This window comes from Rhagoletis pomonella, unplaced genomic scaffold (assembly GCF_013731165.1).
Source record: "Rhagoletis pomonella isolate Grant_MI unplaced genomic scaffold, Rhpom_1.0 Rhpom_scaffold_00011, whole genome shotgun sequence".
Taxonomy (NCBI): Eukaryota; Metazoa; Arthropoda; class Insecta; order Diptera; family Tephritidae; genus Rhagoletis; species Rhagoletis pomonella.
In genome coordinates, this window is record NW_023458565.1 from 25216098 (window position 1) to 25241230 (window position 25133).

The following is a 25133-nucleotide window of genomic DNA, read 5'->3' on the forward strand; positions in this document are numbered from 1 at the left end:
AAAAACATCCAGCAGAAGGTGTTACAAACCTGATAAATTTATGTACGCAAATAGAAAAGGAATAAGGATTCTCCAAATTTGAAATTTAAGAAACTTAAATTTTGTAGTTATGTCCCTGACATTCAATGCGATATGCGATTAAATAATTTTTAAAATGTGATCTAAAATTTCTGATCTAAATACGCTTAATGATTTAACACCTATTTCTCGCCTATGATCCATAATCCATGATTTATAATCCATGACCTATAGTTCTCTGTTCTATGATTATGATCCACAATTTATAATCTATGAGTAAAAATTCTCTGACGGAGGCTAGAATGCCGCCTAGTCAATGAACCTCCACACCCGCCTTAATGGCTCTGAAAGGGATGGTGGAAGTTTAGCAAAGGCTGTGTGGACCCTACCTGTTCTACAAACCTCTCGCTTCTCAGTTAACCGATGTTCGCTGATTTATCAGTAGTACTAAGTACTTCTGAGCTCACTAAGGTTCTAACTACGACACACTGGAACAATGATAAAGATATGTCTGTCTTCGTGCTGGTGAGTGTGAATCTTAGTAACTTAAGTACACGGCTTGAAACCACGTCGAAACGTCTTGCCGACTAATGTCATAATCGTCTTCGTTCTATTAAAACCAACTTGGCGTACGTTGGAGCACCGTCTTTTTTAAGTTGGTGGTGCATTGAACCGCTTACACTTACTTAGAATACATGGTCTTCTAGTGGAATGAACAGGTCGCCCGAGATACAGAATGAATGTTATCAAGTGTGAAGAAAATCACATAGAGCCCATTGGTTCGCAGTACGGACCTTTCACAACTTCATATATATAACTATCAAAAGTCTATAAAAGTGTGTTCTTTAAGGAATTGCTCATGGATGCAGATTTAGACCCATTGAGTCTAGCTTAAAAAGCGGTTATAGATAAAGTTAAAGTTCGAATGTTCTCACAGTTCTAGTGTCTTTCCTTTCGACCACAATAGAGCTGACCAAATAAAGCGCCAACCTGCGAAAGCGTAAATATTTATCCACAAGGTTATAGCTAAACTTGACAGAATTTTAGATAATGAAGAAACGGGACTGGACATCCATAGGAGAACGGAGGTTATTAATTAGATAGCTTTTTAAGGCATAAAGCCGGGTAAGTACCAGGTACTCATGAAATCTAATGTGCAAACATCTGTGTACGGCTTGGCAAAGCCTTATGCGATTAAGATATATACAAAAATAGGTTAGGTTGAAAACAAACATTAATTTCATTTCGTTTTATTCATATAGCCGGGACCAGTACACGACTTTTTCATCGTGCCTAGTTTGGAACCAACCCAAAATAGGCCCGTACTAGTCACAAACTTGTCATGAAATAGTCCTCAAATGTACAGAAATAGGTTAGGCTAGAAATTAAACATTAATTTAATCTCTTCGAGACCAGTACACTGCTTTGTCATCGTGAATATTTTCGAACTACCCCACAATTATGCCAAACTAGTTTCTGAAATAGTCTTGAACTAGTCTTAAATGACCGCGAAACGGCAAAAGAGTCGTGATGTTTAACGTTTTGAAAAGGTTCCGAATGGACCATTTATTAGTCAAAAAAAGGTACTGTGCTAATGCCAAAATGTTTCGAAAACGGTCTGAAAATGTTCCTGATAGGGCTGAGGTAGTCTATTAGCTATAATTCATGATCTATGATTTATGAACTGTGATCCATGAGGCATGAGGTATGATGCGATCCCTGGACAATATACATATAATCTATAAGATATGGTCTATGGTCTATCGGCAAATGGCCTATGGTCTTGAAAAATTACATAAATGCTTTGGCGATGAGGTAGTCGTTTGTAGGCACTTGTTTACATCTTCTGCTGGATTTACCTTAAACATATTTACAAATGTACGTATGCATGTCTACGTATTGTATTAGCAAGTACTTGCATTCTATACGAGCGTAAAAAAACAAACAAGCGTGATATGTACAAATAACAAAAAATGCCACTAATGCATATTTACATAATGAAATCAATCTGATTCAAGCAATAAATCGGTTTCGTTTATGGAACATAAAGGTGCTAAGCCAATTAACGCTAAACCTGCACCATTCTCAACACAATATCGCTTGCTTACCGTGCCATGGCCATTGGCTGTTGTGCCATTTGTAGTCGCAGGCAATGACTGCTGTCCTTGCCGCTGTTGGCCATCTACCGTATCGCCCCCTATTTGTGCTGGCGTTTGAGTCTCCTTCTCCGGATTATGTGGCGGCGCTGACGTTAAAGGCGGCAACGCTGTGCTTTTGCTTGCTGCTTGAACGTCTGCTAAATATTTGAATGCGTAAAAGAAATGAAGTTGTTTTGGTAATACACAAATGAAATAGGTATTTAAGAAAAAAATTATAATAAAAAATAAGAATGTAAAGCTTTAAAAATTAGCTTCTATTCCGCTACATACCACCACTGCATTGTTTTGTTGTCGGTGTGGCTGCTGTTGCATTCGACTTGTCCTTGTCTGCTGTTTCTTTACCTCCCTCCTTCGTTTTCGTTTCTTCGTTGGTGGCACCACCACCACCTTCGCTTGGTTTTTCATTCGATTTTTCAGTTGCATCTGCGCTAATTTCTTTTCCACTTGCCTGCCTTGTCTTATCCTCATTTGCCGCCTGAGCGCCTTTCTGTGATGCATTCGCACTAATCTCTTTCTGCTCCACCTGCTCTTTACACTGTTCTGCTTCCAAAGCTTCGTCTAAGCTCTTGTCCACTTCCGCTTTTTTGTTCGCCGCACTGACCAAATCATCGCCTTCATTGTCATCAACATCATCGTCTTCATTCTCTTCATCGATGCGTGCATCAATATGACCCAGTGGTATATCGCCATTTTTCTTCGTACTTCCATTCTCCTTGGCCGGCGGTGTTGTTGCAGCAGCAGCCGCAGCTGTTGTTGTAGCTGCGCTGCCATTTTTCAAAATACCCACAAGTGGCGCTCCATTGCCTGGCTTCTTTTCATCTTGCGGCAACTGCCAGCGGGAGAAAGAGAGAACAATGTAAATTACAGTTTAATTGGAACTAATCACCTTTTCAATTCCAATTCTGCTTTCGCATTGTGCTCCCGCTACAACACACATGCACACACACATACACACACACTCACCTTTTTGTAGCCGTACGATTGTGTGCCGGTTACCCCTGGCGACTCATGCATTTTCGTCGCTTGCTCCTTTGACCAAATGATGTCCTCGTCAGTTTGTCGCTCGATGCGTTTCTTATAAGCTCGATGACTGCGGTACACTTCTATGAGGCAGCAAATTACTATGATCACAAAGAGTGAAGTCAACGTTATGAATACCACTTGTGTGGAATCTTCCTTCTCGGAAACGTCATAGCCAAATTGAGCTACGTAGAGTACACGTTGCGGTGGATCTTCCACCCAGGCTTCGGCGCTCTGCAATGGTTGGTATTTGTATGTTTATGCGTATATATGGATGAGTGTATGGTAAAGTGGTAAATGGAAAACTAGTAAAGCTATCGGCCGCTTGCAGGTTTCGACACATTCTAATTTATGCAGCGAATAGCAACATTGAGTTGTTGAGTTCCAGTAAGCCAAAGCAATCGCAGCCAATATCAACCAACAGGCCTAAGAGTCTAAAGTAATTACTTAGTTTTGCGTGGCATCGCTACTGTTTGTGTCTTTACAATTTCAAAATTGTAGTTAAATTGCCACTTCTATGGTTCTGGGCTTGCCGTTCTCATACCTAGCACCTACTATATGCAGATATTCTCGTCAATTACTTACCAAACTCACGTTGACCATTGGTTCTTGTGATGGTTGCTCTGATATATCAAATTTAGCAATACATTGTGCGCTGCGTAGGCCCTGCGGATGAATTACCGTAATATTATCGGCACCTGATTTAGTAAAGAGCATATATTCCTCAAGCGGCTTCATGACGTAATTGTTCACTTGTATGTAGATATCTAGAAAATTGAATTAGTAAACATACACATACACATATGGGTAAGTTTATTAAAAAAGCGATATACTCGTATCATAACAAGAAAACCTATATTTTAACGAAATAAGCAATTAAACGAAAACGATTATAACTAATTAGGAAATTTTCACTAAGACCTTGTCCTCGAGCCCATATTTTTAAAAATTATAGAATTTATTAGACATTACATATACAGTTTTTAGAAATCCTTAAAAAGCTCTGCATATTGTAACCCCTTTATTCTGAAACAGTGAATCGATGAAATGCTATTGCCTTGTGTCTGCCAATTTAAGACCAGTCATGACCAATTAATAGATTTTTTATGAGCGAGCATAGTGTAAAAGCTCTCTGGTCATTGCTGATCTAACATAACTTAAATAACCAAAGAGCTTTTACTCCTTGAGCTTTTATATGAAGTGAACATATTTACAAAATATAAAATTGAAATCTTTTTACATGATTTCAAGTACTTTTACAGGGCAATTCTGACTAAGATAGTTGAAAGTCTTTTGTAAGACAATTGAGTGGCAGTAGGATAGGCGTATTCATATAAGGTGGTATTTTGTTATTGCTTTTTGGTACCTGATGACTAAACGAAAAAAATAGCAGAAACTTTTCGCCATATCGTTTTGTTGACATCCTAAAGTTACGCCATTTCGTCTTGGATAACATTCTGCTTTACTAGCGCAGAGACAAAAATATAAAATAATCCATTCTAGTAACACCACCTTGTATAGATGCGCCTTGGCAGTAGGCAAGATAGTTTGAAAGATTTTGTTTATTCTGGCACGAAAGTCTTACAAAACAAGCTCTTTTGACAGCTGCTCCAACAGTCGCAATAGTCGAGTGAGCAAAGCACTGGCGTGCGATTCGAGAGATCTGAGGTTGGAGTCCTCGGGAAACGGAATTTTTTTTCTTTGCTTTTTAATTAAATTTTCATTTAATTTTTAGATTTTATATATATATGTATTTATTTTTGGAATGCATTCAAGTTTTAGAAACTTATTTTATTTTCTTATTAGCCGACTTCAAAAGAAGAGGAGGTTATCAATTCGCCGGAATATTTTTATTATTTTTTGTGTATGTTACCGCATAGCGTAGGACCACGTTAGTCGATTTTAAAGGAAAGCTGATACCTTAGAGGTGGTTCCATACTAATTTGGTTTAGATCCGATCATTTGATCATGAAGAAATTAACGGTAATCTTAAATTTTTATATGAGAATTGAAGTCGGTTTTGTTTTTTGCTTAAAAATTACTTGCTTTTATCTATTTTTTTTATAGAACTTATAGAATGTGTTGTTTGAAAGGAAAAAAGTTTTTTTTTTTATTTCATTTACTTTTTTTTAAATTTAGTTTCTTTAAATTTCTAGGATTACTAATATTGCTTTAAAAACACATTTTTTAAATCATTTAAATTTTAGGACCTTATTTAATTTTTTTAAGTTTTAGTTCAATTTTATTTAATTTTTAGATTATATTAAATAAAGAGAAAAATATTTTGATTTATTTCATTTAATTTTTAGGAATTTATTTTATTATTTTAAAATAATTTTCTTTTGATTTTTAGATTGTTCGGTTTAAAAGAAACGTAGTTATCTTGAATTTTATTAATTAATTTTTAAATAGTTTTTTTTTAATTTTAAATTATATTATTTTAAACTGAAAACTATTTTTTTTTAATTTCAAGAAAACAACTGTTTAATAATTAATTTTTGTTTAAATTTTTAGATATTTTTAAATAAACATATTTTTCTTTATTTTATAAATTTAAATAGTTTTTAATTGTTAGATTTTATTGTTTTAAAAAATATTTTATGTGTTTTTTAATTAAATGTAATTTTTAGTAATTTATTTAATTTTTTGATAATTTTTTTTTAATGTTTGGATTATATTACACCAATTTTTTTTTTTTTAATTTAATGTAATTTTTAGCAATTTTTTTATTTTGAAATTTTTTTTAGATTTAATTTTATTTTAAATTGTTATTGTTTTAAAAAGAAAAATATTTTTTAATACCATTTAAGTTTTAGAAACTTATTTAAATATTTTTCTTTTGTTTAGTAAATGTTTTCCGTTTTTAAACTTAATTTTCTTTTAATTTTTAGTTTTTATTTTTTTTTTTTAAAGAAAACAGGAGATATTTTATTTTTTATTTTTGGAATTCTTATTGCCAAAAGAGAAACAGAACAGAAAAAATGCTTTGACTCCTCATGCAGATCTTTTAATTAGTCTTTCAAAAGACAGAAACGACTTTTTTCAGGGAGAGCTTTTACATTAGCTTTTCCCGCAGTAAATCGTGACTGGTCCGCACAAATTTTAAGGAAAGGTGGAAAAAGCTCGTTTAGCATTTGTTTTAGTCGTCACTGATTTAAATATTCTACCGACTAAGCGTCGAACTTAGATTCTTTCGACTTGTAAGTAGTAGGAAAATGTACATTAAGGGCTGGTTTTTCCTACTTAACTTAACTTAGTTTAGCTATTTTTTGGACTTAGACAAGAATATTCTGATTAAAAAGTAGGCAAACTCAATCAGCTTCTTCTTGACTAAGTCCAAGAAATGGCTAAACTAAGTTAAGTTGAGTTGGAGAAACCAGCCCTAAGAGTATGTTGTCTAAGTTTAGAAGTCTCCTGGGCGTGTTCAGATGTAGAGACCCTGTGCTGAACGTTAGTGATTAAATTACTGTTTTATTTATAAAGCTTTCTTTGATCATTATTTAGTTTTTGTAGTGAAGTCCGATCTTAGTTCTGAGTTCAATGCCTACCTTGGCGGCAGCGTTTTTGGTTCTGATACGCTCTTTTAGTCTTGCTTTGACACTTTGTTTTAGCCTCAAGGGCGCATTGAAAAAATTTTGTAGAATGCCTGCGAGTCCCAATTCTGAGCTAAGCAATGGAAGTGGCTTTAAGATCCTATTCAACGCTGCGATAGCTGAGATTGACTAAGATAGATCAACTTAAAGAACTTGATAAAAGCACTAGTTGGAAAGAACGATTCTCACCTTCAAGGAGAAAGTACAGAGTTGCGGAATGTCTTGAAAGCTTGTAAAGAAACCCCCCAACCCAATAAGATAACTTTAGGTGGAAGTTGACGGTAGTCTTTCTGGTCATTCACTTAACTATAAACAGTCTTATGTGATGGGAAAGTGTTTCTAGATCTTCGTTGCTTATGCTGCTTGTGTTGGTTCTTTGTATTTTTATTTTCGCGTAAACTGGTCAAAATCTCAATTTCCCGCAAATCGATGTCAAATTAAGATACAGTTTTTTCACTCCACACACCTTAAAATTACATTAAATCCGAATAAAAGTGCTTCCTTTACTGACTTGAGTCCGTGCTTATGTAGCCATTTAACCTCTGAGGCGAAGACAGGCCAGTGCCTGTGCCAGTGCCTCCAATAAATTCAGTAGCCAGACAGTAGCAGCGGTTGTTTATTTAAGTTAACAATTTGTTTTTTTTTTCTCTTTACGTATTTACGCCCTTAGCGTGTTTTTTTAACTTTACTTGCTTCCACGTTTTATGACCGTAAAGTTGTTTTTGTTTGTTTGGTAATAAACGTACATCATGATGAAGCTACAAATCTAAGAAGGCGAAAGAGTGCTCAGCGTTGGAAAGTGGCTATGAAGGAAAGGGTGAATGGTGAAAACCTTGGTAATTTTTTTTAACTTTGAAGTAATATTTTTTCCTGCTGTTGTTTTCGGACGACATATGTATGTACATTAGGGTATATTACTCTGCATACAAGCAACTGTTTTTCGATCGAAATTATACATTTTTTATAAATTAAGTCTTCCGCCAAAATATTTAGGAGAAATACTAAGATCAACGTGAGATGGACCGATTTGAAAGTAACCCCAAAAACCAATATTTTATAAATAAAATTAGTTTAAAAAAAGTTTTTTTTCCAAGACGCCACTTCAGATGATAGACAAGTTTAAGCTTATAAGGTGCGAATAAAACTGTTTAAAAATTTTATTAACGGCAGCAAAATAATGATATTTTGAATGAGATTTCCAATCGGTCCAGATCGCATAAATCTTTGTTTTTTCCCGATCTTTCCGGAGGTCTTAAAATATAATAAACCAGTCGGCCTCCTTTGAGACCAATTTTTTTTTTTAATGAATGAATTGCCCAAATCTGATGCAATAAATAAAAAAAGCCTTCACATAGTATATGTAAGGTTGTAACTTTTAAATAGATGGCAACCCCACTAAAAAATTAAAGAATTGTACATGTGAGGATAATATCCTTTCACTTGTTTTTTTTTTTTTTTATTGAAAGAACTGTGAAAATCGGATGTATCTAATTAATAAAAATGTGGTAATTATTAAATAGGTGGCAACCCCACTCAAAAAAAAATTAATACTTTTTGCACATCCGGAGACAATATCTTTTTACTTGATTTCTAATTTTTTTGTCCAACGAACGGTGAAGATCTCATAATTTAAAAAAAAGTGGCAACCCTACTCAAAAAATAACACATTACCGAACATCTAGACGACAAGCGCTTTCATTTGACACCTCACTTCTTGTAATTCAATGCAAGGATCTTATAAGTTTTTAGACAGGTGGTAACCTTATAGAAATACTATGCAATAAAGATAATACCCCTAACGATATAGAACATATAAAACAAAATGGTATCCAAATCCGTTTAGTAGCTTTCGAAATTAGCGTGGTAAACAAATCTTGGTATTGCTTTATACTGCGTTAGGATAGGATAGTAATTTCAAATAGGTGGCCACCCTACTCAAAAAAATTAAAGTTTTTGTACACGCGAAGGCCATGCACTTTCATTTGGTATCTTATTTTTTTATCCAACGAACGGTGAAGATCTAATAGTTTTTAATCAGGAGGCAACCCTACTCAGAAAAATAATACATTATTACACATCTAGAGGCTTAGTCTTTTCATTTGACAGTGACGGTGCAGAGCTGATGCCTACGTTTATTAGGATTGCAAAAAGTAATTTTATTAACAGGTGGCAACCCTACTCAAAAAATAAGACATTCGCTCTTTTCTAGAGGCCTATCGCTTTCATTTGATACCTAATTCTTTACAATCCAATGAACGGTGCGGATTTTATATTTTATTAGACAGGTGGCAGCCCTATTAAAATTCGAAATAGATACAGAGTGTATTAGAGAAAATCTCGTCAAAATCCGTTCAGTAGTTTTCGATATTACCGCGTACAAAGAAGCTCGACTTTCCTTTATACTATGTATATATATATAACATCGATGAAAAAAACACAACTTTTTCGGTGAGGCGCCCTAATGTATATACACAAATAATCGTGAACGAAGATTCAGTCTATGGACGTTGTCTGCGCCATTGGTGGAAGTTTAACAATGTTAAGTTTGTTGTTAATTTTGTTGTTTTTGATAGCGACTCTGATGGAACTCAAGAGGTTGTTAAAACAGGGAGAGTAAGCGGTAAGCTTTGTGTGCGAATGTACATATGTATGCTTGTGAGCTCCCAGTGGGTAAACCACCAAATTGGTCAAATGGCCCCATGGGGACGGTTTTGTTCGGGCAGCAATAGGTGATCTGCAATCTAAACCGAAGTATCGACCTAAAAGAATTTACCATTTTGGTCGACCACCTCTTTTGCGATGCCCATGGCAAAGAAAATATTATCATTGCCATTGATTTCAATGCATGGGCACTCGAACGGGGCAAGGGGAGTCAATAAAAGACTTTGCCGCGCTTGATATTTTCCTTCTTAACACGAACCATCAATGCATCTTCAACATAGGTGGCCGGAAGTTGGATATAGACCTGACCCTATTTTTAACTGACGCCAACTGGAAATACCAAGTGAAGTCTGGGCCTTATCCACTTGGTCCTTCCATCGCAGTGAGGGCCTCTCCTCTGCTTACCAGCGGGTTCCGAGTTGAATAATTTCAGAGAGAATTGTTTAGGCATAAAAAGAAACTGCTGTAATTAAAAATAAAGAACAGCAAACGTGACTATTTTCTAAGTCTCTGCGACGACGCAAAAACGAATGCCTGGGACTCGCGTAAAAAGTAGTGAACCAAGTAACCCAGCCTAAATGCCAACTTCTCCCTTTAACCGAACCGTCTCACTTTCGCCCACTCGGTGGGAATAATCCTCGAAGGTATCATTTAGAATCGTCTAAATAAATTCATTGAAGACTTCTGGTGGCCTATAACCAAGTCATTTATTACAGTATCTGGAGACGTTGCCTTGGTTGTCGCACGCCTTCATCCGATAGAACTTTTAGCTAAAAAAACCGACTTCGAAGAATCAGATGCAGTATCACTAACACTGAAAAAGAAAAGAAAGAAAGGAGGGAAATTTTGTCGAACGGGCTTTTGGAACCACCGTTTAAACCGTTCTCATTGAGAGCAAAATTTTTATTAACCTAATTGCTTTCACGTCACGGCTGTTTAAGGTTTACTTAAAAAGTTTCTACCGTAAATTTTAAACACGTATTCTTCTGTTGCAACAAGTTCGACAGAGAGCGAAATTATTTGCAAGATGTCTTTAAAGGAAATCCAGCACCTGAAAATATTGTTGCAAATATACTTGAATCCTCAGAAATCTGGAGCGCGGTTTCGAATATAGCAGCAATAATCATAAACGCATCCAGAAAAGCTGAACAAGACAGAAGAAGAGTCTTGGTAAGTTAAACCAGTATCTTGACCCATATGGACGATCGGGTTGTGGTATGAAATGGCTAACAACTGAATACACTAAACACTGTGAGCTTGGCGCTCAAACCGCCTGCCGCCGAAAGACTTAACGGTAGCACCGCACAGTGGTAGAAATGGCCAATCTAGCTCCGATTAAATCAAATTTCAAAATCTATTTTAACGGAAAAACAGATTTGTATTTGATTACTAATACATCAGATAGATCACTGACATTTTTCATTTTGTTTTGCTCTCAATATTCGCACAGCTGTAAAGCTTCAAACACAGCATATGTTGCACCAGATGCAGCCAAAAACCTTTCCGCCTTTTTTAACAAGCAGCTGCAATTGTTCATTAAATTTCTCAAAGTGATTCTAAAATTCTTTTTAATTTTTTTATTTAAAGTTAAAGGTGTGTATTAACGAAAAAAAATGTGTTTGTGTCCAGTGTTTGTGTTTCGTGTTTTAGATTTGTTGTTGTTTAAAGTGCTAGTAAGAATTATAATGTTTTCCAATAAATTCACCTGTTGTAGAGGTAAACTTCTGTGATTCGAATGCAATCGATCTAATTTTATTTTTTTTAATTAATGTAGAGTGTTGTTATGTGAAATGTTTAAAATGAGATGCACGTTTTTGCAACTTTTTTTATAAATTAATTTTTTTAGTTACAATGTCAGTATCTAAGCGAGCGCTATTTTTGGTATGGTATGCGGAACATGACGCTTCTAAAAAATTTTCTGCCGTGGAATCCTATGTTTTCGACATCATAGATAAAAGCAATTATAATGAGGATCAATGCATTGAAATATCCAACAGGGTAAAAAATTTCACCACAAAAATAAGCATGAAATGGAGACAAAGCCACCGGGCTCGGATGATTTTTGACAGAAATAACAAGGTCTGGTTAGATAGTGAAATTTTATTGGTAGACCCAACCCCAAGTACTGGGCGACCCAAAATAAGCTTCACGGACAGCCAGGAAAAAACAAAAAAGAAAAAAGTGTCTGATATCGCCAAAGAAATCCCGTGCGATGAGCTCATGTCTGCGGCCAGCACTAGTTTATACAAGGCTGGCATCAGTAGTCGTATCAATGTGGAACTCCGATGAAAATTTGCCAAAAATATTAAAATCTGCCATATTAACCAATAATAATGAAGTCATAAAATACACAGCAGAGGAAGCTTTAGCATTATATATTGATGGCGGTTATACAAAAAGGGTTTACATGGACTTGCAGAATGGAACTAAAAAGAGAAATGCTAATATATTTCCCACTTATGATGTTTTACTGTCTGCGAAAAAAATTTGCTACCCTGATGGGCTACAAGTTACTGATCATTCTTTTGAGGTGCCTTTACAATGTTTGGTTAATCACACAGTGGCCAGAATATTTGCTGCGCATTCCCAAGATTTCACAAACTCTGAGAGTAATAACGCTCTTAAGATAACTGCCATTTACAAATGGGGTTGTGATGGAAGTAGTGGCCACTCAACTTATTGACAAAATTTTGATAATGTTGACGCTTGTATGATTGACCAACATATGTTTACGGTGTGCTTGGTACCATTACAAATAGTTTTCGGTTCAACCATACTCTGGAAAAATGCCAAACTTTCATCAACTCGTTATTGCAGACCACTAAAATTACTTTGTCAAAAGGAAACAGCAGAATTAATCCGTGATGAAGTGAACAATGTCGAATCTCAAATAGCCAAAATTCAGCCAACGAAACTTCAAAATTATGAAGTTCATCATCAGTTCCATATGACCATGATAGATGGGAAGGTATTTAGTGTTGTGGCAGAAACATCATCCCAAAAGTGTTGAATTTGTGATGCATCACCAAAAAATATGAACAACCTTCAAATGGTGAAAAATTTGCCGTGCAAAGAAAACTTATACGAATGTGGATTATCAACTTTACATGAGTGGATTTGCTTCTTTGAGTGTATTCTGCATATCGCTTACAGAATTCCAATTAAAAAATGGCAGATTCGCAGTTGTGATATGGCGACTGTTGATAAAAAGAAAACCGAAATACAAACAAATCTGAGAAAAGAAATGGGTATACTGGTTGATATCCCAATGCCTGGATCAGGCACAACTAATAATGGCAACACATCCAGAAGATTTTTCCAACAATCAAAATTGGCTGCTCAAATAACTGGTGTTAGCAGTTTATTAATATATCGTTTCAGCGTTATTTTACGGACAATGGCTTCTGGATATTTTTAAATCAATACGGACGCCTTTCAGCAGTACGCATACCAAACAGCAACTATTTTTGTTGATTTGTATCCCTGGTTTTATATGCCCTCATCGGTCCATAAAATTTTAATACATGGTGCAGATATTATTAAATATGATTCCCTTCCAATAGGTATGAAGTCAGAAGAAGCTCTCGAGGCCAGAAATAAAGACCTTAGAAAATATCGCCTACATCACACTCGAAAAAATTCACGGAAAAACTCAATGGAAGACTTGGCACATACACTGTTTGTTTCATCAGATCCTTTCATTACCATGTTATCGAAAAGTTCATTGCCCTCTTCCAAAAGGATGATATTATAGATAAGGATATTATTAGTCTTCTTTGTAATACAGGTGAAGAAAATAGTATGTCATATGATAGCTTATCAGATACTGAGTAGAGCATTTTAATCTGAAAATTAAAAAAAAAATTATAAATAAAAAGCTTATTGAAAACATATGTTTTGCATTAATTTTGATTTATTCCAATGTTATCAATATACAAAAAATTTGCAGCTTCACAATATCAGCATTTTTTTATGAAATATATGATGACTGAATAAGGCTTAAAATAGTTATTTCAACAGAAAAAAAAAAATTTAAAAAAATATAAAAAAATAAAAAATTCAAATAAAAAAATTTTAATATTAAAGTTTACTATATTTTTAGCCCAAAAGAATAAGAAACATTAAATATATTAACTTCATCATGTTTTTCTGAATAAAAGAAATAATGTCTAAAATATGAAAAAAGGTTCACTTTTCACAAAAAAAAATAAAATATAAATATATTTTTAAAAGATTTTTTTTTGTTTACCATTGTAGATTAATCTGTTTTCAACTAAAAAAAAATATTACACAAACAAAAAAAAAATTCCCTAAGCGCTAAATAAGTGTTTTCGACCACTGTGCACCGGAGGGACAGTAGGAGGTTTAGTTCGGGTTATAGTCCAATACTGATGGAGTATACAGGCTAACGATGCTTTCCCTGGTTAAAAAAAAATTGTAAATATGTAAATTTTTAACTCTAAACTCGCCCTGATGCCACATTTAATGCACATCCTCTATTTTTTCTCATACTCTTGAATCACGATCATTTAAAGTTCACGGTTTTGAACTAGAATAGCATTAGTGGACTTTCCTGTAGGCTAAACTCACGCACACTCATGTACATACGTACACTCATACAGACATACTTACATATGCGTATTTGCTCCCGGTACAAAAACGCACCAGTGCCGAATTGGTGCGGTTCTAGAGAATTTACAACCACGAAGGAAGAACAATAACAACACGAATATCTTCCGTGCCCATTTCGGACTTAGCTGATTTTGCGTACCACTGAATAGAAACAGTTAGAAATAAAATTTGTAGTTCGTTTTTTTTTAGACCACGATGTATTTTAATTGTACTTGCTTCAAAATTAAATTTTCCAACAAAATAGTGGATTTGCAGTTTTTTGCTCTAAGCTCGCGAAATAAAATTTTAAAAAGTAAAATAAAATAGTTTTGTAAAGTACGGCATTTCGCGGCGTTTGGACTGGGGATGATCTACATACCTACTATTCGACTGGTTCGTTTTTGGCCATAAAGCACTAGTATGGAACTAGAAATTTGGTTCATTAGTTCGGATAGCACTGCAGGGAAGTACTTTCACATGCATGTGTGCTTTCACTCATTTCTACCCTCCGGCCCCAATCAAGTGTGGCAATACGCGCGCTGTTGAATATGTGAAGTGTTTGTTGTTTTTGGCATGTGCATGTGCGTAAATGGATATCAAGTACCAAAAACGCAGAGTAATACCGACAACAACAACAAGTACTACTGCCACCACATGCATATATATATCCTACGAGAAAATGCAGTGAATGAAAAGCGGTCATGGCTCAATGGGCCTATATGTGGATACTCGCATCTAGTATGTATGTGGTATTTATGTATGTATGTATGTACATTTGTGCGTTAGTGCGGCAGCAATGCAACAACTTGAGTCCGTCAAGTGAACCCTCGTCAGGAGCTTAGCGAAGCTTTAAGAATTAATAGCGCATTGCTGGAAAATTTATACTCGGTCTCTTGACAGCATCAGCAAGCGAACAATACATACTATGTACATCAGGGTGGTTCAAAAACAGTAAAGTCGGAATTGATATGATGTCACCCCCTAGGATTGTTCTAAATCGAAAAAAAGTGTACCCCTATTTTTTTGTTTTGAAATCAAAAAATATTTGGAGGTCGTTCAAGGCGCTCAAAATTTCGCATGTATTTTTATATGAGAAAAATAAAACTTTTCGCAGAAATGGTATAGAATTCTTGAAAATCATAATTTGTCTACCAGAAAACTTTGTTTATCTGCAGGAGATTCAAAACAATAATACCCAACTGTTTATTTAAGCATTTTTTTAATACTAACGATTTTTATAAGTCTCTTATGGCAATTTTCGCAGTTTTTGCGGGCTTTTGGCGGACCTATAAATATTAGTTGCAATGAAAAACCGGCTAAATAAGCAATTGGGTATTATTATTGGGAATCTTCTGCAGATAAACAGAGTTTTCTGGTAGAAGATATTGACTTTTAACTGTTCTATACCATTTCTACGAAAAGCTGTTTTTTCCTCATATCGTTGCCTTAATATAGAAAGGCCCTATCTGACAACGTCGCTGATTTACAAAAAGTCGTAACTAACTAAAAATCGAAAATTTACGTTTTAATTGATTATGATGCATTTGATCGAATTATGTGGCCTCACATCGTTTTATGCAATAAAAGATTTTAGTTAGTTACGGATTTGTGCATTTCAGCGACGATGTGAGATAGGGCCTTTCTATATTAAGGCAACGATATAAACTAAATGGAAAACTTTTGGCGCTTTGAGCAACCTTAAAATATTTTTTGATTTCAAAATAAAAAAATAAGGGTATATTTTGTCGGTATAGAACAATCCTAGGGAGTGAGAGCATAAAAATTTCGACTTTACTTTCTCCCGTTTTTCGCATTTTTGGACCACCCTAATCTACATGCATATGTAAATGTGTAGTTATAGCTACCCTGCTGTGAAAAACTAAACCAGTAAATAAATATCAGGGCTGCATACTACTCAAAAAAAAAAAAAACGGTGCGGTTCGGTTCAGTGGTTTGAACCACTTAGAAAAATCTTGTACCGGTTCAAGAACCGGTACATGGGTTTTTCCGAACCGCGGTTCGGTTCGGTTCAAATGGTTAAATTTTTTAATGCCAAAGGATACAAATATTACAAATCTATGTATATAAAATATAAAAGGCTTTGTTATTGTGATCAAACTCAAACAACCACAGTTAGGTATAGCAGTGGAAAAATAAATAGGGACGCGAAATTTTAACAATTTTGGCTATATTTTTTCGCTTATGTAAAGTTTACTTTTTTTGTATAGTTCGTCGTCGAACTAAAACTGAATAAATCCAAGTTTAAAAGTTTGTGAAAAAATTGTGAAAATTCTTCAAAGTTTGTAGAAACATTTTTTCAGGTTTAAGTTGATTTTTGAAAATGTTTTTCCGGCTTTGATTTTTTTTGCTGACGGTGATAAATATTAATGGAGGATGGTTCCGTGCGCAGAAGTGGAAAACTTTTGACTGCCATTCACCTGGGAGTGGCCAGAAGCGATTCTTGTGCGTACGGTTCAAATCGCAGCTCACAACGTCCGGATATTTATATCCACGTATCCTCTGGGTAGCAACCAAACACCCGTTTGGGAGCGAGCTAAAGTGAGAAGGCGTAAAACTTCGCGTGCGCTGGGTTTGGGTCCCGCCACGTTAAAACCCCGCCCAATGAAAAATTCCAACAAGCCTCGGATGAGACCCCCTTTTTCTGATGACGACCACGGCAAACGTATAAAGGACTATGATTTAAGGGTATGCACCTGGAATATCCGGACCCTTAATGGGGAAGGTGCCTCTGCCCGGCTGGTTGATGTCCTCGGGAAGACAAAGGCTGACATCACCGCCATCCAAGAAATGCGATGGACGGGGCAAGGTAAAGTAAGCGTGAAGCTTTGCGACGTCTACTACAGTTGCCACGTAAAGGAGCGCAAATTCGGTGTTGGATTCGTGGTAGGAGAGAGACTCCGTCGCCGAGTACTGGCGTTCACCCCGGTGGACGAACGTCTAGCCACAATCCGCATCAAAGCTAGATTCTTCAACATCTCGCTCATCTGCGCCCATGCCCCGACGGAAGAGAAGGATGAGGCGTCCAAGGATCTCTTCTATGAGCGCATGGAACGTACATATGAGCGCTGCCCCCGACACGATGTCAAAATCGTGCTTGGCGATTTTAATGCCAAGGTGGGCAAGGAATGGATCTTTGGCGCCACTGTCGGAAAATTCAGCCTCCACGACGAAACGTCCGATAACGGACTGAGGCTGATCGACTTCGCCGGGGCCCGAAATATGGTAATATGTAGTACTAGGTTCCAGCATAAGAACATCCTGGCTGTCTCCAGATCGAAAAACGAGAAACCAAATCGATCATGTTGTGATAGACGGAAGGCATGCTTCAAGCGTTTTGGACGTACGTACACTCCGAGGGCCAAACATCGACTCGGACCACTATCTTGTTGTAGCCAAGATACGCACCCGCCTCTGTGCAGCAAAAAATGTGCGCCCAACAATGCAAGGAAAGCTTAACGTCGAAAAGCTGCAATCACAACAGACGGCCAATTTCTTCGCCACTCGACTCACACACCTGCTCTCTGAGAGCACTCTTCAACAATCCGACGTACGCGAGCAGTGGAACCACATTTCCCGATCATTAAGTACCGCCGCCGAAGAAGTAGTTGGATTTCAGCGAGCCCGAAAGAACAACTGGTACGATGAGGAATGTCAAGAAGCCGCAGAGAAAAAAGATGCCGCCTACAGGGCCACGCTGCGATCGGGCGCAACGCGAGCCATGTGGGACCGTTATAGGGAGCTGAAGAAGGAAGCGAGACGTATTTGCCGTAATAAGAAGAGAGAGGCCGAAATACGTGAGTGCGAAGAGCTTGAGATGCTGGCCGACAGGAAGAACGCCCGAAAATTCTACCAGAGGGTTAGGCGACTTACGGAAGGTTTCAAGACCGGGGCGAACTCCTGTAAGAACAACAATGGCGACCTAGTGACCGATGTCCAGAATATACTTAAATTATGGAGGGAACACTTTTATAACCTACTGAATGGTAGCAGCGTTGAAAGTAGTGAGGAAGACGAACCCGAGTCCCCAGTCGATGATGATGGAGTAGCTGTCCCACCGCCTGACTATGACGAGGTACGATTAGCGATTACGCGGCTGAAAAACAACAAAGCTGCTGGAGCTGACGGCCTGCCAGCCGAGCTATTCAAGTACGGCGGCGAGGAGCTGATGAGGTGCATGCATCAGCTCGTATGCAGAATATGGTCAGATGAACGCATGCCCGACGACTGGAATTTAAGTGTGCTCTGCCCAATCCACAAGAAAGGCGACCCCGCCATACGCGCCAACTACCGCGGAATTAGCCTTCTAAGCATAGGTTACAAGGTCTTATCGAGCGTATTGTGCGAAAGACTGAAGCCCACCGTCAACGAGCTGATTGGACCTTATCAGTGTGGCTTTAGGCCTGGAAAATCCACCATAGATCAGGTATTCACAATACGCCAAATCTTGGAAAAGACCCGCGAGAATAGGATCGACACACACCATCTATTTGTCGATTTCAAAGCCGCTTTCAACAGCACGAAGAGAAGTTGCCTTTATGCCGCGATGTCTGAATTTGGTATCCCCGCGAAACTTATACGGCTGTGTAAAATGACGTTGAGCAATACCACCAGCTCCGTCAGAATAGGGAAGGACCTCTCCGAGCCGTTTGATACCAAACGAGGTTTCAGACAAGGGGACCCCCTTTCGTGTGATTTCTTTAATCTTATGTTGGAGAAGATACTAAGAGCCGCAGAACTGAACCGCTCAGGCACAATACTTTATAAGAGCGTACAATTGCTGGCGTATGCCGACGACATCGATATTATCGGTAAAAACAAGGGCTACGTCTGTTCTGCCTTCTCGGGATTGGATAGAGAAGCAAAGCGAATGGGTCTGGTGGTGAACGAGGACAAAACGAAGTATCTCCTGTCAGCACACAAACAGTCAGAGCATACGCGTCTTGGCACCCACGTCACTGTTGACAGTTACAAGTTTGAAAAAGTGGACGACTTCGTTTATTTGGGAACCAGCATTAACACCAATAATAATGTCAGCCTTGAAATCCAACGGAGAATCACTCTTGCCAACAAGTGCTACTTTGGGCTGAGTAGGCAATTGAGAAGTAAAGTCCTCTCTCGTCGTACAAAGATCACACTCTATAAGTCACTCATCATGCCTGTGCTGGTGTATGGCGCGGAAGCATGGACAATGAAAGCATCTGATGAGGCGGCTCTTGGAGTTTTCGAGAGAAAGATTCTGCGAAAGATTTACGGACCTTTACGCGTTGGTGATGGCGAATATCGCAGACGATTTAACGATGAGCTGTATGAGCTTTACAACGATATAGACATAGTGCAGCGAATTAAAATTCAGCGGCTCCGCTGGCTTGGCCATGTCGTTCGGATGGACAGAAACGCTCCTGCTCTGAAAATATTCAACGCGGGCCGCGATGCTGGGAACAGAGGAAGAGGAAGGCCTCCTCTGCGTTGGAAAGACCAGGTGGAGAAGGACTTGGCTTCACTTGGCATTTTCAATTGGCGTCAGTTAGCACAGAAGAGAAATGACTGGCGTGCTGTTTTGGACTCGGCCAAAATCGCTTAGGCGGTTACAGCGCCAAATAAGAAGAAGAAGAAGATAAATATTAATTTTCTTCCATATAAAAACAATTCAAACATTTTTTATATGGACAAATTATAACTCACAGAGATGCCATTAAACTCAAAACTGTTTGCAGTCTTACCATAGGGTTGCATTTTTTGACAAATTTGTCTATTACAAAACATGAAAAATGCTTTAGTGGTTTTTGAACCGAACCAAACCATTTTTTGGAGTGGTTTTCGGTTCGGTTTTGGCATTTCAAAATAAAAATGGTTCGGTTCGCGGTTCGGTTCGAAGCCCGGTTCGGTTCAAAAACCGGTTCGGTTCAAACCCGGTTTGCAGCCCTGATAAAAATACCAGTTCATTAACTAGTATAAGCTAAAGCGATGGCCTACCAGTTCGACAATTTCGCACTACTTATGCCATCAAAACCATTTGTTTTTGAATTTTCAAAGTCAGAAATAAAACGCAATTACAAACCGGTTCTGGTTCGATTCGGCCTGCAGGTGGTTATGATTTTTCAAATTGAATCAATGTAATTTAATGTAATTATTTAAATTTAAATATAAATTACAAACTAGAAAACCTTATTTATTTTGAGAAAAACACATACTTGTGCCATAAAAGTAAATAAAAAAAAAATTATTTAAAAAAAATTAGATTAACAAATTACAATAAAAAACCTAAATAAAAAAAATAAAAAAAAAAATGTTTCCAGCTCAAGGACTCCAAGGCGTTTTTCTTAAACAAATTTTTCACCATTCACACGTGTAAACTCACTTAAGCACCCACAAACACTGGGCACTCACTCACACCAACAAACAAGCCTCCAAATTGCTACTTACTCGACAAACACCCACTGTAGCTCTTGAACACAGCAAATCTCGCATCTGTCGTATTGATGCCACCAATTTGTACCCGATTTCCGCCCGCACCACCCGTTGGCACCGGTGCACGTGTCTGTATCTTTGTCAATGGCACCTTTTCGCGGTCAATATGCAGTGTGGCATCACTGCCATTGCGTATATAGTAGATGGAATGGCGTGCATTATTCAGAAAGCTTCGTTCGATTTGTGCACCCACCGCCGGCCCTTCGCGGTCCTCTTCGAATAACAGATGACCATCGGCGTTAATGGCTACCATCAGGTAATAACTGCGATCACCAGTCGGTTGCAATAACAACATCACACGATTGGCACGTCGCAAATCGAAAGAGGAGAATGCCAATTGCAATAGCACAAAGTCCACTTTGCCGGTAAGTTCGAATTTACGCAACAATGTCGATTCGCCACTAAAATCGGCACCCTTCTCTTCCATGCAGAATTCACCCAAAAAGCTGGTGTGTTCACAATCGCATGTCGACTCTTGTTTGGCGAAATTCTCCTTGCATATGCCACCATTTTTGCAGGGCTCAGCATCACATTTGATTTGACAATTTGGTAGGACACCGTCCATAGCTGAAAAGATTTGGGAGGGGAAAGCGTGAAGATTATTAGCAAATGATAAAGTAACGATTGTATGTATGACTACATGCAGTGGTGGGCATAAAGTATAATATCAAAATATTTTTTAAATATGTACATTATTCACCTTTATAAAATGTCCGGAAATCTTTTTTTTTACTTGCTGACCTTGAATATTTACATGAAGGAAGTTTTCAATTTCAGAAACACTGGAAAAATAATCATAAAACTATGCGGAAAATTTCAGTTTCACACACCTTTGTAATTTTAAGGCCTCTGCTGTATTAAGATATGTTATTAAGTTGGCTAATTCGGGCATATGCGTGTGGAAGATTTTTTTAAAGCATATTTCAAAGCAGATTTTAAGATTAAGATTTTAGAATTTCAAACGCTCATCGACATCAAACAAAATTTAAATCTGCTTAGGCCTCACTATGGACTATGGCCAGGTTCTTCCTTGTAGCCAATCCACACGAAAAGCCTCCGAGGTACGAGAGTTGTCCTCCCCTTTTCGACCCGCCGTATAGTCGTCGCTTGAAATGGACGATAAACTTGTTCAAACCCGTTTAATTATCGAAGCTTTTGGGGTTACTGCCCATAGAGGCGATATAGCAGTTATGGTTATGGCTACATTTCTGGAAACTCTATACTATCTAACCCAAGCTTAAAAAAACCGGTGACATCAGCTAACATCGGCCTAGAGTTGCCGGTAAGGAAGCAGTGAACCTTTTCACTGACAGGTCGAAACTTCATGGAAAGATGTTGGAGGTGGTATACCACGATCTTCAGAGTTGGACAAGAAAAACTGAAAAGTCTGTCGAGAGCGAAGCTGTGGCGATGGGGCGTTTCAAGGATGCGGATGGTGCTTTTGATAACACGGAACACTCTCTAATAGACAATTGCGTCTGGCACAAAGGGGTTGAAAATTCAGAACCATTACATCCACTCTAAGACAGGAGAGAGTCAGACCCCTAACTACGAAAGGTTGCGCGCAGAGGGAAGTGATATGCCCACTGCTATGGTCCATAGTGGTAGACGAACTTCTGTGCCTTCTTAGTAAAATAACCCAAAAAATTTTCAAGAGCGCACTGAATCGAGAGCTTAATAAGACGGGAGAGCTGCAAATTCTTTCTAGTGAAATTTTTACTAGCAGAAATTAGCTAGCAGAAGAAAAATAAATGTGAAAAGCCGCCATTTATTGAGTTAGATAAGCATAAACAAAAGTAAAATGAATGCAAATACAAATATTAATGATGTACTAATGATGACATGATCTGCATTTGTTGAAGCCAATGTTGTTGATATCTTTGCTAAGAGACTAAGTTGGAATTTTCACCCAGACAAGACGCTTACCAAAGCCACCCGAACTATTTGGGTTGTGGCAGACTTTTTAGTCGAACACTGAGTCTGAACTCTAAGTTGTTAGAATGGCTATACCGTACAATAGTCCATCCGAGTGGTGCCTATGTCTCCGAAATTCTGCCGTATTACGTTTTAACAAAGTTCAAAGGCTGATGCTCGCGGTCATCGTTTTCAACCGCGGCCATGCTTTCTCTTCGGGCATGGACTCTATTCTAAATTTTAGAGTTCAAACCGCAGCAGGCTCGAGAGAGCATTACTTTTAATGACACGAAGCAGTAGAAAGGTGGTTTGGATAAAACACCAGGATTGGAATGTTGCGAGCTTTTTGACTCCATTCTAAAATAAATCTGTTTCGACAGAATATTCCAGATTAAAATCCATACATTGGCACACAGATCACGGATGGCGGACAGAATAGGTGCTGGTGTTTATGCTAGCAATCCCAACATACCTGTGCCAGATGAAACATTGAAAAGTGTTTTGAAAACCGCATTTATAGTTATCTTTTCAGATGGCAAAGTAATCACAAGCATCATATCCAACACCCTCAAGCTCTCCAAGGAGTGTCTTGTTCGTCTTTGTGCTATGCAGCAGGTCACTGCGGAATCGACGGAAATGACAGTGATTTGCCGATAAAAGACGCACCAGCTGCACTTCTTAGATTGGTACTATTTTGCGGACGCAGATGGTCTTCCGCCAGACTTGCTATGAGTAAACGCAGAAGGCAGTAAGTAATGGGTAGTGGTAGAGGCCTTATACACCTCTCAAGCTCGTTAGCTGTCCTTTCGCCAGAAAGGACATTCATTTTTGTTGAATATGGATACAATTTGGTTACCTAGTGGTTGAGCATAGCATTCGATAATTACACATATCGTCAATGTTTTTGCAAAATCGCCCACCGACTAACTGCAAACCGCCTATCTTACGACACTCATATTACGCAGGAAAGCGAAAAAACGGGTTTTCTTTGAAGGCATTGCCTTGACAGGCTGTATTTTTTATCGTCGTTTTAACAACGATTTATGATTTTTATGCATAGATCTCAATAACTGGAGTTCAGGGTTCCAAATCTCATTTTTGGCGCAACGGCGATTTAGGCGGCTTTGCAACCGGTCGATGGGCGGTTTCGCAAAAATATCGACGATATACTTTCATTTCGTACAATTTCCGCGAGCTAACAAAAATCAAAGATCCTTAACATCAGTAATGAAATTTATAGCTGTCGGTAAATTTTGATTTCGAATTAGAATGTGATGGAGTTACATAAAATATTTAAACGAATATTAAATTAAATGATAAAATTGTAATGATAGGTAATCAAAGTCCACGAGCTTTTAATGCATTCAGTTAATGCGCTGCATTAAATCATTCAGATGTTGTGATTTATGATATGCGCTTAAGTGCGTAGAACTTTATAGCATTTCCTGTGCTATGCAATATTTATGATCCGCATAGATGTCTCCAATTATTTTTTATTGCGCTGCATGTAGTGATACTCGCACACACATACATACATATGTACACATGTGTACTCCATATCTCTTGTACCTCAATTGCAATTCTCAATAAATTTAAAATCGCTATAAATCAATGTGAATCAATTTCTTAGCCCACCACAGAGAAGAGCTTTGTTGCCCGGTTGATCATTTGGGTACCATTTTTCGGTATGGCATTTTAGCTGTGTATGTCGCCTTCTAAACAAGCCGGCACTGACGTATAGGACACTGAAGCATATTCAATATGTATGCATTTCCAACCACATTGAAAATTTTATTGAAAATCTCTGCGCAACCATTCTGCGCTTTTGCGTTTACATACAGACATATGTACATACGTATGTACGTTTTCCCACTGCATCCACTTATCCGATTAGCATTAATCTTTGGCAGTAATGACCATGCAGCGGACGCACGAATATGCTTAGGATATTTGGTACTTTTCACCAAGTAAGTATGAATGTATTCACGCGCATTAGGGTACCTCCACAAATTATATTGTCAATTCCAGTTCTAGTACAGGCTAAAAATTCGTTTGGTATTTTTTTATGAGAGGTGTAAACTTTCACTAAATTTTTCGTTTTCGTCAAATGCGTAGAATGTTATTGCACAGTGTAGCAGCAGTGACTATACGGCCAGCCCTAATGCTTGATAAAAGTCTTAATTTTTTTTTATTTTTAAAGCTTCTACAATACACACGCGCGCCCATAAAAATACAGTTATATTTCCGTCGCAAAACCAACTATTTACCAATACCAATGAGTCCTTCGCACGAACTATCCACCAACGAAAAAGCTGCACTCGGCATCGCACGCATGTGCAAATCCCTGCCGCTCAACAGCGTATGTGACTTTTTAAAATTGAATTTCCTCACCAAAGCGCCAAGTGCAATTTGTGTTAGTTTTGCAATTGTACACATTTACCCAACTGCATAAACATGCACTATATTAGGGTGGTCTTCCAAATTATCTACAACTAAATTTTGTATGGGCCTCTTTATTTGGTTCTAGATAAAAGACATACACGAAAACTTAAAAATAAAAAAAAATAAAAATTGTTGGGGTCGCTTTTGGGTTTCAAAAAAATTGAAAAAAAAAAATTCCAAAAATTTTGACTTGAAATCTGATAAATTTGACATATTATTTATGTAA

General features: G+C 37.6%; 2 protein-coding genes across 7 annotated transcripts in view; both read right to left on the bottom strand.

The window, feature by feature from the left end:
- LOC118746897 overlaps nt 1–25133 on the bottom strand; it is a 185217-nt gene that overhangs the window by 59856 nt on the left and 100228 nt on the right. The gene's annotated exons all lie outside the window — the stretch shown is intronic.
- Nucleotides 17–21112, bottom strand: LOC118746898. 2 transcript variants are annotated; one of them, XM_036480879.1, is made up of 5 exons: nt 20507–21112; nt 3783–3964; nt 3141–3431; nt 2448–3006; nt 17–2311 (listed from the first exon to the last, which is right to left on the bottom strand). In XM_036480879.1, the coding sequence occupies exons 1-5, from the start codon at nt 20976–20978 to the stop codon at nt 2022–2024; spliced, it is 1794 nt and encodes a 597-aa protein (XP_036336772.1). In that variant the 5' UTR covers nt 20979–21112; the 3' UTR covers nt 17–2021. The 2 variants fall into 2 exon arrangements, with proteins under 2 accessions (XP_036336772.1, XP_036336770.1); XM_036480877.1 differs by having other exon boundaries at nt 18–2314.